General features: G+C 37.4%; 1 protein-coding gene across 1 annotated transcript in view; it reads left to right on the plus strand.

Annotated features, from left to right (window-relative positions):
- LOC136875922 (nipped-B protein) overlaps positions 1-15075 on the plus strand; it is a 140503-nt gene that overhangs the window by 86696 nt on the left and 38732 nt on the right. The window contains exon 5 of the mRNA XM_068228256.1: positions 14164-14265. Coding sequence (XP_068084357.1) covers positions 14164-14265 — 102 coding nt within the window. The remainder of the gene's footprint in view (positions 1-14163; positions 14266-15075) is intronic.

Below are 15075 nucleotides of genomic sequence, written 5' to 3' on the forward strand. Positions count from 1 at the left end.
GCTGCTCCCCAAGAAAGTGCCTCTCCGTCAGGCGCGTTTGTGGTATGTAATCGGAAGTTCTTCCTGGTTTGGCCGGCGGACTTCGCTGATACTCTCGTAGAAGTCCCATTATGACAGAATATCTGAAGTCAGGAGCATTAATTGCCCTCTTTTAAACCTTATTGTACAATATTCTTTCATTAGTGCAGTTTCAATGTCATCACTAATATCCCGCAAGACCGATAAAAAATGAAGATCTTCCTCGTTGGCACTTTCTTCCGAACAATCACTATGCATATCATCACTTGTTTCATTGTCCAAATTTACCGAACAGTCTGAATCAGAATCGTCCACTAAAAGATAGAAGATTTCTTCACTTCCATTACTAATGTTGTTCCGCGCGCTCATAGCTGCTGGGTGAAGCCTGCTATCGGCCAGACAGCTGACAGGGATGTTGGCGGGCGGGCGGGTGAAGTATAATAAATAAACATAGGTCCAGTATTGGTGGCAAAGTTTTCAAACAATGCTCAGTATATAGTGAATACATGACTATAGATTTTTGTATTATTAAATGGGCCTTTATTGAAGAAGCGCGCGAAAATTATAGCAGGAAAGTACCAAGTCGACAAAAGTCGATTACCGCAGCGAATGCTATAGGGAAGTAAGTCGACAAAAGTCGACTTCCGCAGCGAAAGAGTTAAGAAAGGACACAGTAATGAAACAACACTAATCAAGATTACGGATGAGATTAAACGGGCACTGGATGAATGAAAACTGACTAGTTATCCTTCTAGATTTCAGTAGTATGTTTGGCACTGTTAATATACACATGCTGTTAGCTATTGCAAGTTATAAGTCTCATTCTGTATTGACGGTTGTCATTTTACAAATAAAAGTATTTATAAAATCCTCCTTATCAATACAAATCAACTCATCTGTTAGATGAAACAAAGTCTATACATGTTTCAGCCTATTCTCAAGGCCATCTTCAGTAGCAGAACAATTATTACATCACACAAACAAATTAAAAATCTTGATGAAGTGAAATGACAGCAATCATGATTAATGAATTAAAAACATATTGAGGTACAAAGTCCTCTCGTCTGATGGGTCGTTCTTGATTGTCGAATAAAACTTGCTGACTGTTAAAATGAAAACACTGTGCTAAGCAGTGTAGTGAGACCGTTAATACCATGGATTAAAACGTGTGTAATCTCTGTAATGAGAAAAGGAATTATGAATGGATGAAAAACAAGTTAAAAAATAATGTAAGAAAAGAAAACTCATTTAACTTACATGTAAATAAAAGTTGTCGTCTCGAATGGAAATGACCTTGTCAGTCTCAAGTCACATTGACAACTAAGCTTGTGTGCGGCTTACCGTGCATCTGTTAGCTAATTTACAAAAGCTCCATATGGCTCCTTCTGATATTCAGTTCTTGTGTGAATTGTATCAAACGTGGCAACCACAGAATGAAAAATAAAGTTGTCTGGTGTCCCTCAAAGATTTTTTCCTGGACCTCATTTATTCTTAACCTAATGGCATTTCTTCTCAACTGAATGATTTCAACTATCACCTTTATGCGAAGATCTTCAGATATACATACTCTTGCTTCAAATTCTCTGACATTGCAATGCACCAAATGCACTCAATTTTAAATTCAATTAGCTCCTATGCAAAAGAGAACTGCCTATTAATTACCACAAAGAAAATGCAAGCAATCATAACAGGACCACCTAGACTTTTAAATGCCCTAAAAATCACACATCTACCTATTCTGATGCTCTGTGGTGAAGCTATACCTTATCAAAAGTCTATAAAAAATCTAGGTGTTGTCTTGAAAGACACATTAAACTGGAATGATCACATAACAAGCATCTGCAGAAAAGTATTGTGTGACCTGTTGTGCGGAAAGGGACCTAAAGTCGAATTTTTCATTTTTGAGATTTTTGTGGTTCTAAAATTGGCATAAGATACTGAACATTTAAAAAAAGAGTTCATGCTTCTAGGTGTAATACTTCAGAAGATATTAATTATTGACTGTTGCTATTACAAAAACTGTATTTTGAGAAAAATTCAATTGAGGGGTTACCGGCAAGGACCCCACTAGTAAAAAAATTCAAAAAATGAGTTATAGGTGCCATCTTGTAGTGTTTAGCGTTAAGCACGTGATTACACAACCGATTCTGTCAAAAACACCTCAAGTCGTACTGTATTAGCCTCTAAACATACGGCGATTTGGCAAAAAACCCACAAGTCCGGACTGTTGCTAGCGAGAACATCACTAGTCAGTGGTGCTTAGGCAGGTGCTGCAAGAACGCTCTGCTCAACTCCCGATAAACCACTACACTTTTGTTTACAATTGGCCGCGTTCCTCTAGGTTGTACTCCTGTTCTCCAAAGTTTTAAGTTAATATGGTCACAAATGGTCCAATGAGGTTATCTCAATGCTGCTACATTTCATAAATAGCATCCCACACTCCGAGTTAATGGATGAGCTGGTTTTAATACAAAAGCTTCATATGGCAAAATTTCATGGGCAAAACAAAAATAAAACAATGGTTTACTTCCTCTTCTGTGTAGTGCACATACTCAAACTTTTTGAAAGGGTTACATACTTTTTTTCCCATTCGTGGTCATATCTACCTACCAAACGACCAGAACTTTTCACTTATTTCTGCTCAATGCAGGAAGACTACCCTTGCCGAACTTCCTGAAGACTGGAATGAAAGGATTCTGAAGGCCCAAACGCGTCCATCTCCATTTGGTTTGGAGGTATTCACCCCACTATGATTTCAAGGATTTTAAAAAACAACTGACAGTTTGTTTTGTAAAAAACCAAAGCCAGCATTCAGGCTTCAGGATGTTCGATCTATATGGTGCGACTTCAAACATAAAGCTGTATAATTGGGACAAACGTACCGTGGTCCTTGGAGCCGTCACATCATCACAGATCCGAAGTTCAAAACTCCTGACACAATCAACTTATCAGGAGCTTTCCCATCCCCTCCTGCAGTGAAACCTGCAAAGGCTAAGGACATATTAAAACTTGCCGAATACCTCACAAATCCTGCAAGCAAAGAGTACTACTCAAGCCTCTTTGGTACAGCTGCATCAGTGGATGTACCTACAACCAGTTGTAACTATGAAACAGACAATGAAGACAATAGTGATGGATGTGAGGATTAATATTTTGAGTTGTCATTGTATTTTCCTCCTCTTTATTTAATAAATAATCATTTATATTTATATGGTATACTAGCACTTTCAAGGTCAAATGGCACTACTAGTTTGCCAAAGTTGGGTTAAAAATGGTGCAATGGTGTTGAATGTCACTGACCTTGAAAAAAATAAAGTTTCAGTTCATTTGGAAAATACGAAAAAATTACATTTTTCTGTAAGTGTTCTATTTAAAAATAGCGCAGCGGAAGAGTGAAAGCCAGGACTGCAAGGGATCAAGTAAAGAATATTTTTCCAAATATTTAGCAGTTTCTTATGCATTATCTTTTTAACAGCCTTAGAAAGTGCTGTGAGAATGCAAACAGGTCGGTAGTCAAATGTACTGGAATGATGAGTATGCTTTTCCATTTAACTGGAATATTCCTCAAGTAAAGCATTTCTTCTTCTTCTGCTTTTATGACCACATAGGATCACTTTAGTAAGTCCGTCGTTCAGGTCTTTTTGAAGGGATTGTTCGGGCTTTGCGGTCCTCCCAGTACTTCTTCAGACGCTCCGATTTTCATGCCCTTTCCTCAGTTGAAAATATGTGTGTTGTTGGTTTGTTTTGTGTAAGGGTAAAGCGGAGGTTTGTATTCTTGAGTTTTGTATTCTATTTTATCTTATTTGTGGTGTCTTCTGTTGTAAGACCTATTTACTTCAGATCCTCTCTTACTTCTCTGATCCATTTACATCCTGTTGTGGTATTTTTTGAGACGAGATTGTGTTGTACTAGTTGTTTCAGAAGTCTCAAATCCTGCATCCTCATGATATGTCCAAAGAATCCCAGTCTCCTCTTACGCATAGTATCTGTAATGGGTTCTAGCTCTTTGTACACGACTTTGTTAGGTATTAACTGCCACTGTCCATCTTTCTGGTATTTTTTGTTGATGCAGGTTCTTCCAATCCTCCTTTCAATTTTCTGAAGTCTGTCATTCTTCGATTGTTTATTCAGGTGAAAAAGTATTTCTGCTGCATATGTAGCTTCCGGTTTTATAACTGTGTTGTAGTGTTTTATTTTTGCATTTATTGATAGACATTTCTTTTTGTAGATGATCCATGTTAATTTTTGTGTTTTAGCTAATCTATTTGTTCTTGTTTGGATTGAGATTTTTTCATTTAGGTTATGTGTTATTACTTCTCCAAGATATTTACTATTTTACTATTTTTACTATTTTGATTTTACTGCCATTTCTGGTAACTTCTATTAGTTTTGTTGGTTTTTGGGGCATAATTTCTGTTTTTTCAAATGATATTTTGAGGCCAATTTTATTTGCAGTGTTTTGAAGTTCTGATATCTGGGTTTTTTATGTCCCACGGCTAGTAATGCTAAATCGTCAGAGAAACCCAGGCAATTTGTTTTCATGTTTTCGTCCAGTCTTTGTTTTGGAGGGATATTTCCTAAACTCATTACCATTTCTAGAGCACAATTAAATAATAGTGGTGAGAGCCCATCTCCCTGCCGTAGTCCAGTTTTAATTTCAAATATCTCTGATGTTTCACCCATAAACTTCACTTTTGATTTGGCGTTAGTGAGAGTCAATTTTATCATGCTTATTCATATGGGGTGTAGTCCAAGGTGTCTTAAAATTGTAAAGAGAGATTCTCTATGGATGCAATCATAAGCTTTCTTGAAATCTACAAATGTTATCAGCATATCTCTTTCTTCTCCTGTTATAGTCCATTATCAACTTAAGACTCATGATCTGATCAGGACAGCTCCTCCAGGGTCTGAAACCTCCTTGATATTCTCCTAGTTCTTTCTCAAGTTGTAAACTTATCCTATTAAGGATGATTATTGAAAATATTTTGTATGTTATGTCTATGAGCAAGATTCCCCTGTAGTTATTAGGGTCGGTTTTGTCTCCTTTTTAGTGCAGTGGGTGAATGAAGGCTGTTGTCCAGTGTTCTGGTAGTTCTTCTTTAATCCAGATAGAGACAACTTGTTGATGGAGGGCAACTTTTGCTGATGTTCCTGCATATTTCCAGATTTCCGCAAAGGTCTGATCTTCTCCTGGCGCTTTGTAGTTTTTTCTTAATTTGTTCAGAGCTTGGTGGACTTCCTTTATTGTGGAGGGATTGATGTTCTCTGGCGGTGTTTTTATTGGGGTGTTGGTGTCCAAATGAAGGAGTTCTGTAGGTTCCTCACAATTTAAAAGCATGTTGAAATATTTACCCAGAATTTCTGCATTGTCTTTATTGTTATGAGCCAGCTTACCATTTTCATCCTTCATCAGTAGGATCGGGGCTTATTATATTGTCGATGCTGTTTTGTACTATCTGCATCTCAGTAGTGAAATGCTCCTTGGAGAGAGATGTATTTAATTCATTAAGGAATACCTCAGGATCAACGGGCTTCACAAGTGGTTTGCCAATATACCAAGTGACCGAAGATGTCGCCATGCGGACCCAGTGTTAATATTTTCCTTTAAATGCTGGAAATAATTAAATTTCTTAATACAAATGACTAGTTCAATTTGGTTTTAAAGAACACAGTATTGCTCCTATATGTCAGCTAGTTGAGTTTGCCTATAGAGTCGGTGTGTTGTGTCTCATTCTTTCATCATACAGACTCTCATACTGCACTTAGGGTCATGTTTGTTGTACAGTTCATGTATATGGCAATTAAATATTTCCACTTTTTCATTAATGTGACTTTGTAGCATCATGTCATAGCAGGGGCAGTCTTGTGCATCTTGTCTCAGTTGTGTTAAATTCATGCTTTTAAAGTCTCTAAACATTACATATTTTGGTTCTGGTAAGCCAACAAAATAAAACTATTTGTTCTCTACTAGGATAGAATTCATTAGGTGTTTAATTCTTCCTTGTTAATGTGCATATAGTCAACATTATTAGACTGTAATAAGTATGTTATATTTTAGATATAATGTGTGTATAAAAGTACCTTCAGTTCATTTGATTTTAACTCATTATTCTGTGATTAGAGTCCATATTCTTGTGAGAGAAGACATAGTTGAAAAACAGGATACAGAAGAGTGAAAACATAAGTTTTCCCAAGTAAGCCATAGAGTGCTTTAGATATTAAACTGATTGGAGAAAAAAAGAAAAAAAAGCTGAAGGAGGCATTAGAAAACTAAAGAATTTGGTTCCAGGCTACCAGAAGCAAGGATTGTTTCAATAATCAACTGCTAAATGTGGATGAAATCAGACAATTTTTGGGATAATGGTATTGACGTGAGGAACCTTCCTTAAAACGTATTAAATGTGCTGGACACAATGTTAAATTATTTATTTGGTAGCACACGATTTTCCATTATCCTAACTGCAGCAGTCCTATTAGGACTCTGCTATGAATACTCCAGTCTCCATATTTCATACTCTTTGATATTCAATGAAAGAAAGACATGCTCAGCTCTTTGGTATTAATTATTTTCCATGTTGTAATGTGAGAAAGTTCGATGAAAGATGTAAAGAGAATTTGAACGTATCTCTTAACTAACTTTTTATTAAAGGTGGTACACTATGATAGGGGTGCAGAAATTCCCAGCACCAGGTCACTACTGCGACTGTGTTTTTGCTACTGGTGCCTAAGTTTTGGTCCCCCAGAAAAATCTGTTTTCTGCTTTTACATACTTTCTTTCTTTCTTCTCCTAACAATCATTCTGCAACAAGATCCCTGTGAGATAACTGTTAGCACTATTAACTGCCGTAATCAGATGCCCGGGGTCGATTCCCGGTACTGCCAGAAATTAAAGAATGGCAGGAGGGGTGGTTAAAATGGCACATGAAGCTCACCTTCAATAGGGGTGTGTCTGAAAAGACCTGCACCACCTCGGTATAAGGACACAAGTTTACTTACTGGACAAGCTTAAAACCACGTCGCAATCTTCTCGAAAATAAATAACTGCGAGACCAAAGAGAATAAATTTTTCATCGCATAGGACCATATAGGTGAACGAGAGACTTATCACTAACGATAGTGGATAGTCAGTGTTCATAACGCAGTTGGCCCTTACCTGTTACAGCAGCAGAGCATGGTGGAAGAATTGAGAACTAATTACATCATAGTCACATGTAGTCAAAAGTATAATGTATCTTGGTACTATGTTACATTTTAGTGGTTCAATGTGTGTCCTTTGTTATTACTCAAGTTTTAATAAATGCAGGACTTAGGCTTGTAAATCATAAACCTTGTGTTTGTGTGGGAGTTTAATATTATGCTAGCCTTGAAATATGAGATGCAGTAAGAAACCAGAGTGTGATGAGTGATGACAATCAAACCAGGCTAAGTTTACACTATTCTTCACAACTCCCATACATATTAAGCAAGCGAGTATTGAGAGAAAATAAAGATGCAGAAAATACAACTGGTTCTTCCATAATCAGCACAGGAATTCACACATCCTGTATGTCAGCAAGAGAGCCTGTAAATGAAGTTAAATCTGAAGTCAGAAATACAACAGTTGTAGTGGACCTACAAACAGCTTAAAAAAAAAAAAATCAAAAAAGAGTGGTGTAAGGAACTGCTTGGCTTAGCATTTGAGAAAACTGCAGGTATGGCTGAATTTAAATCATGTTGTTTCCAAATTCTTCAGGCCATTTTTTGAAAGTAGTAACAGTTTTTTGCAGGGCCATTTAAATTGGAAACATTTAGAAATATACCAAATCTTTACAATACACAAACTGTGTAGCAGTTTGTAATACAACACTTTCCTGTAACAACGCCTCTAGATTCTAATAATAGATATGTTTGAAAATTTTGAGAAGTTTTTCAGTATTGCATATTATATTGCAAAGAATAATAAGCCATTCACTGATTTTCCTGAATCATAGAACTGAGTGAGAGCAGGGCTAAGAGGGAGGTATGGCAATAGGACTAGTTACATGGCATCTATTAGTCAAATATCTAATGTGCTAAGAAGTAACTTAATATGCAAGTTGTGTTAGTTTACTGCTGGACGGATCAGCGGAATGGTGGATCTGTGGAAGAAGTAATTCTCAATGTAAGATTCATAAAGAACTTGAAAGTCAAAGAAATTTTCCTATCACCTATTTTCCTTTATAAAGTGAAGTGCAGCTGGGTGCATAGACGCACCAAGAATTGGAAAAACTTGAAAAAACTTGGCACGTCAGAATGGTTATCTGGTTCACAAGGTAGTTGACATTTGAACAGATGGTGCTGCTTCTCTTCTTGGTGCACAAAATGGATTCATTCATAAGTCATAACATAAGACAAGAAAGGTCAGACATATTGTTGCTGTGCACTGCATAGCACTTAGGCTTCAATGAAGTATATTAACTTCTGTAAAAAATGTAGACTATGTTGATGAACTTGATTTATTACTGAAGTCACTCTACAAATCCTACCATTATTCTCCCAAGAGGCTACTAGAACTGAGATGAGAATTCGGGAATTTCAGTATTTGCTCGGTGTAAGATGGGTGCCAGCAAGTTTGTTTGTGTATCGGCTCCAGTGATTGATTGGAAATATGTCATTGTGCACTTGGCAAATGTAATTCGGAAGCAAAGATAAAACAGCTCCAGTGGCAAAAGTCTACTGCAAAAACTAACTGATTTTAAATTTCTTCACATGCTGCACTTTTTTTTTCTGGATTTTTTAGAAATCCTGAAGAATTTGTCCCTCCTACTTCAGAGGGAGCAGCTATTTCTCAGCAGAAATACAACATTAAAAAAATACAATAGCATCTACTTGAATTACTCAAAACCACCCCTGGCCCAAATGAAGATAAATTTGTAATGAACAGCCTCATTAGTGGCATTCTCCAACTCCGACTGAAGGGAGTTGGACCACCTGCTATTTCTGCTGTCGATTTGCAGAAAGAAAAACTGATTAGTAATAGTGTCATATAACTGAAGGAAAGGTAGATTTCTGGTTCATGGAACTGTAGAGAAGTGAACAAACTTATTTGATAACTTTGCTTGGCCAACTAGAAGTGATCTGGAAAATGATGGTGTTGATGATATTTGGCAGAACATTCCAGAGAGCAACTTGCAAAATGTGAAAACGGTGGACATACATACAATGCACACAAAATGAGTGGTATGAGTTCACAGTTCTTGGAAGAGGAAAAATAATCATTGCAAACTGTTGGAGTTGGCAAGCAGTGACAGATTTCATATTCTGGGACAGCTACTATCTATTGTGTGTGTTCTTCCAGCCTCTACAATACAGTGTGGGTGAGGATTTAATCAGATGAAACTCATACAAGACAAATTCGGATCATCATTAGAAACACACATTTGGTGTGAGTTGATGATGTGTAATAGGAACGTACCTGCAGTAAATGAAATTGATCCTGCAAGGGCTATGGATCAGTGGTTTTTCGTAACAAGACCACAGGGCACATCCATGGTCACAATTGACCATGCAAGAATTGGATCATTACTCTGTAAGATTGTAAGTCTATGTTCAGTATCTTTTAAATTTTGTAAAACAAAGCTGACACTAATGGTTCATGGTGTGGGTTACTCTAGTCACGTCCTAGTTCGTGAACTATGGGCAACGGCTCAGTGGCCTAGTAAGTGGTCCTGAGAGTCAGGATACCACTTGCTATGGAATGGGAGTGGGCATCTCGGACATATTCTAAGTCATGGCCCTCCTTATGCTCAGGCGGCTAGGACTACACAATCCACCGGAGGTCCATAACCCGTCAGAGGAAAGATCCTCACCTGGACTATGTATAAGTAGGGTAGCATCCTGCTTCATGAATTTACCAGGCTCAGAACATTTTAAGCAAGCTTTGGACCTATGGGAGTAACGGAGTTCACCCCCATTTGACAGGCAAGGGACTCCTTGGAAACAACTTGGCGAACTAAATGGAATTCGATGGAGGGCTATCAATATTAATGGGGCTTATGGCTGAGTCAGCAAAGAGGATGCATCTAGATGTGCTAGGAGTAAGTGATATTCGGGTAAGGGGAGATAATGAGGAAGAGAGAGCAGATTATAAAGTGTACTTGACGGGTGTTAGAAAGAGAAGGGCAGAGTATGGGGTAGAACTGTTTATCAGAAATACCATTGCACACAACATAGTTTCTGTTAGGCACGTAAATGAGCGAATGATGGGGGTAGATTTGGCAGTTGGAGGAATTAGGATGAGAATTGTCTCAGTGTATTCACCATATGAGGGTGCAGATGAGGATGAAGTTGACAAGTTTCATGAAGCATTGAGTGACATTGTGGTCAGGATCAACAACAAGGATAGAACAGTGCTAATGGGCAATTTCAATGCGAGAGTTGGAAATAGAACTGAAGGATACGAAAGGGTGATTGGTAAATGTGGGGAAGATATGGACGCTAATGCTAATGGGAAGCGTTTGTTGGACTTTTGTGCTAGTATGGGTTTAGCAGTTACGAATACATTCATCAAGTATAAGGCTACTCACCACTACACATGGGAGGGTAGGGATACCAGATCCATAATAGACTATATCTTAACCGACTTCGAATTCAGGAAATCTGTTAGGAATGTAGGAATTTTCCGAGGATTTTTCGATGATACAGACCACTATCTGATCTGTAGTGAACTAGGTATCTCTAGGTCTAGGGTAGAGAAAGTGAAATCTGTCTGCAAACTAATAAGGGTAGAAAATCTCCAGGACGAGTAAATTAGAAAGAAGTACATGGATATGATTAGTGAGAAGTTTTGAACAGTAGACAGTAAGCAGCTTCAGGATATAGAAAGAAAATGGGTGGCATACAGGGATTCTGTAGTAGAAACAGCAAGAGAATGCCTAGGAACAACTGTGTGTAAAGATGAGAAAAGGCGAACATCTTGGTGGAATGATGAAGTGAGAGCAGCTTGTAAATGTAAAAAGAAGGCTTATCATAATGGCTCCAAACAAGGGCCCGTAGATGAAAGAAACAGAGCAAAACAAATAGTTGTTGAATCCAAAAAGAAGTCGTGGGAAGATTTTTGTAATAACATGGAAAGGCTAGGTCAAGCAGCAGGGAAACCTTTCTGGACAGTAATAAAGAATCTTAGGAAGGGAGGGAAAAAGGAAATGAACAGTGTTTTTGAGTAATTCAGGTGAACTCATAATAGATCCCAGGGAATCATTGGAGAGGTGGAGGGAATATTATGAACATCTTCTCAATGTAAAAGGAAATCATCCTGGTGGTGTTACGAACAGCCAAGCTCATGGGGAGGAGGAAAATGATGTTGGTGAAATTACGCTTGAGGAAGTGGAAAGGATGGTAAATAAACTTCATTGCCATAAAGCAGCAGGAATAGATGAAATTAGATCTGAAATGGTGAACTATAGTGGGAAGGCAGGGATGAAATGGCTTCATAGAGTAGTAAGATTAGCATGGAGAGTTGGTAAGGAACCTTCAGATTGGTCAAAAGCAGTAATTGTACCTATCTATAAGCAAGGAAACAGGAAGGATTGCAACAACTATCGAGGTATCTCATTGATTAGTATACCAGGCAAAGTATTCACTGGCATCTTGGAAGGGAGGGTGCAATCAGTAGTTGAGAGGAAGTTGGATGAAAACCAGTGTGGTTTCAGACCACAGAGGGGCTGTCAGAATCAGATTTTCAGTATCCACCAGGTAATTGAAAAATGCTATAAGAGGAATAGGCAGTTGTGTTTATGTTTCGGAGATCTAGAGAAAGCATCTGACAGGGTGCCGAGGGAAAAGATGTTCGTTATACTGGGGGACTACGGAATTAAAGGTAGATTACTAAAATCAATCAAAGGCATTTATGTTGACAATTGAGCTTCTGTGAGAATTGATGGTAGAATGAGTTCTTGGTTCAGAGCACTTACAGGGATTAGACAAGGCTGTAATCTTTCACCTTTCCTGTTCGTAGTTTACATGGATCATCTGCTGAAAGGTATAAAATGGCAGGGAGGGATTCATTTAGATGGAAATGTAGTAAGCAGTCTGGCGTATGCTGACGACTTGGTCTTAATGGCAGATTGTGCCGAAAGCCTGAAACTTGAAAATAGGTGCAATGAGTATGATATGAAAATTAGCCTTTCAAAGACTAAATTGATGTCAGTAGGTAAAAAATTCAACAGAACTGAATGTCAGATTGGTGATACAAAGCTAGAACAGGTCGATAATTTTGAGTATTTAGGTTGTTTGTTCTCCCAGGATGGTAATACAGTAAGTAAGATCGAATGAAGGTGTAGTAAAGCTAATGCAATGAGCTCGCAGTTGCGATCAACAGTATTCTGTAAGAAGGAAGTCAGCTCCCAGATGAAACTATCTTTACATCAGTCTGTTTTCAGACCAACTTTGCTTTATGGGAGCGAAAGCTGGGTGGACTCAGGATATCTTATTCCTTAGAAGTAACAGACATGAAAGTAGCGAGAATTATTGCTGGTACAAACAGGTGGGAACAATGACAAGAGGGTACTCAGAATGAGGAGATAAAGGCTAATTTAGGAATGTACTCGATGGATGAAACTGTACGCATAAACCGACTTCAGTGGTGGGATCATGTGAGGTGAATGGAGGATGATATGTTACCTAGGAGAATAATGGACTCTGTTGTGGAGGGTAAGAGAAGTCGAGGGAGACTAAGACGATGATAGTTAGACTCAGTTCTTAATGATTTAAAGATAAGAGGTATGGAACTAAATGAGGCCACAGCACTAGTTGCAAATAGAGGATTGTGGCGACGTTTAGTAAATTCACAGAGGCTTGCAGAATGAATGCTGAAAGTCATAACAGTCTTTAATGATAATATATGTATGTAATAAGCTGACCCTAGCATTAACATCTGCTGTGTAGCTCTTTAATGTTTCTGGACGGTTTAAATTTTAAGATTTCAACAAGTAATAACTAGGTCAACACTAAATAGCATAATTTTATTATTTATAAGCAGGTTTGTGGGATTCTTTCTGACTTCTAAATGTTTGTGCTGGCTCCTCAATTCAGAGAAATTTTTTGCACCTCTGCTCTATGAGATCAACCGTTGGTTTATTGGTATTGGCATCAGCTTAACTTACTGTCCTGTTCGTCTGTTGGTAACTTCAATATACTTACTAGTAATATCTGTTACTTCACTTAGGTCTACACTGCTTTTTGTGTTTTACTGTTTTTAAAATTTTATCTGATCTTGTTGGATATTTAGTGCTTCTGATTCACTATTGAAACGTTGCCAAAAACTTTTTATGTGTTAGTGTGACATTTAACGACTAGCAAAAAAAGATTAAAATTGAAATATTTCATAGTTTCATGACAGTTCTTACCAATCAGATCTATTGTCAACTTTCCAGTGTTAAAATCTCCCTTAAAATTCATACATTTTTCCTGTTTGTAGTTAAATTGTCTATTCATTATTCTCTCTTTCTTCTTTTCCTATAACTTTTCCCACACCTGTGAGATCACGGGTGCGAAATGCGTCTCACATGTGGATTTGGCCTTGTTTTACGGCCGGATGCCCTTCCTGACGCCAACCCTATATGGAGGGATGTAAGCACTATTGCGTGTTTCTGTGGTGGTTGGTAGTGTGGTATGTTGTCTGAATATGAAGAGGAGAGTGTTGGGACGGACATAAACATTCAGTCCCCGAGCCAGAAGAATTAATCAATAGCAATTAAAATCCCCGAGCCGCCCGGGAATCGAACTCGGGACCCTCTGAACCGAAGGCCAGTACGCTGACCATTCAGCCAATGAGTTGGACTCTCTTCATTATTACTATTGTTAAATAGGATTATATACACAAATATAATCAAAGTGGTAAAGTCTTAAGAATATTCAGTAATTATGGTTACTCTCTCACTCCTTGTATTTTTCTATCAAGAATTTTATTAACACTTCCAAAACCTTGTGGATTAAAATCAGCTTCAGAATCTTACTAACCATTATGATTTCTTAATTTTTTATTTATTTTTTCTGAATGTTTTCCTAACTGATTTAGTCATATCATTTATTTCTACCATTTCAAAACTGCTTCTGAATGACTTTGGATTATAGGTAATAATATTTTTCTAATCTGATCACATAATGGTGATTTATTTTTATTTTTAGTTCAAGACAGTAATGCTGGAATATGATGATATCTCAGATGATGGAGTTAGCAAGAAGGAGCTAAGTAGTACCACATACCATGAAGAACAGTGCATTTCCAAGGTGATCTTATAATCTTATTTTTCTGTAGTATATAATGTCTTCCTCATCTGTCTAATGTATGCATAATATGAGATTAGTTAGTGAACTGATATAGGCATGCAAAAAATATGATTGTATATTCTTTTCTGAACCTTGGTTTATATTGCATTGATTTTAGGGTAAATTGAATAAGTTTAGTAAATGTGAGGTACCTTAGTACTTATTACTATTCTGAGGCTAACATCCTTATCATTGTTGCAAATAAATTATGTTAGAGAAATATATACATTTGTCCATATGGAACTTTGATAGCACATTTCCAGAAATATTGGCTGGACCATAGAGTGCATCGTGAGCAGAGCAATTCAGAGAATTAAGTCATTTATTACATTTTTTCCTCACAAATTTTCTTTAATTTGATCTAAATAAATGGCCTGTAGTTGAAAAAATATAGGTCCTTCATGTCCGAAGTGAAATTAACTCATCTCATTTTTCTTCATCATGGGGTGCAAGTGATAATGTCTGTAACAGTTCCTTTTTCTATCATAAGTTGATAGCTGCATTTTTGTAGCATGCATGAACAGTGGCATACGACTGGTGGTAACTTCAATGCCTTTCATTATGGATGGTACTTTTAAGTGCTGACTCTTTATGAACTGAGGTATCCCATCCAAGGAAAGTGGTATAAAGCAAGAACAAGAGAAAGAAAAAGAGCCAAGAATCCAAAATAACATCCAATATCAAAATTAAAATAGGCCAAAGTGTGAATCCCTTGTATCAATTTCAGTTAAATCCATCCCACATTTTTACGCCAACCTTCTCCAACAGAAT

The sequence above is a fragment of the Anabrus simplex genome, chromosome 6 (assembly GCF_040414725.1).
Source record: "Anabrus simplex isolate iqAnaSimp1 chromosome 6, ASM4041472v1, whole genome shotgun sequence".
NCBI classification, from domain to species: domain Eukaryota; kingdom Metazoa; phylum Arthropoda; class Insecta; order Orthoptera; family Tettigoniidae; genus Anabrus; species Anabrus simplex.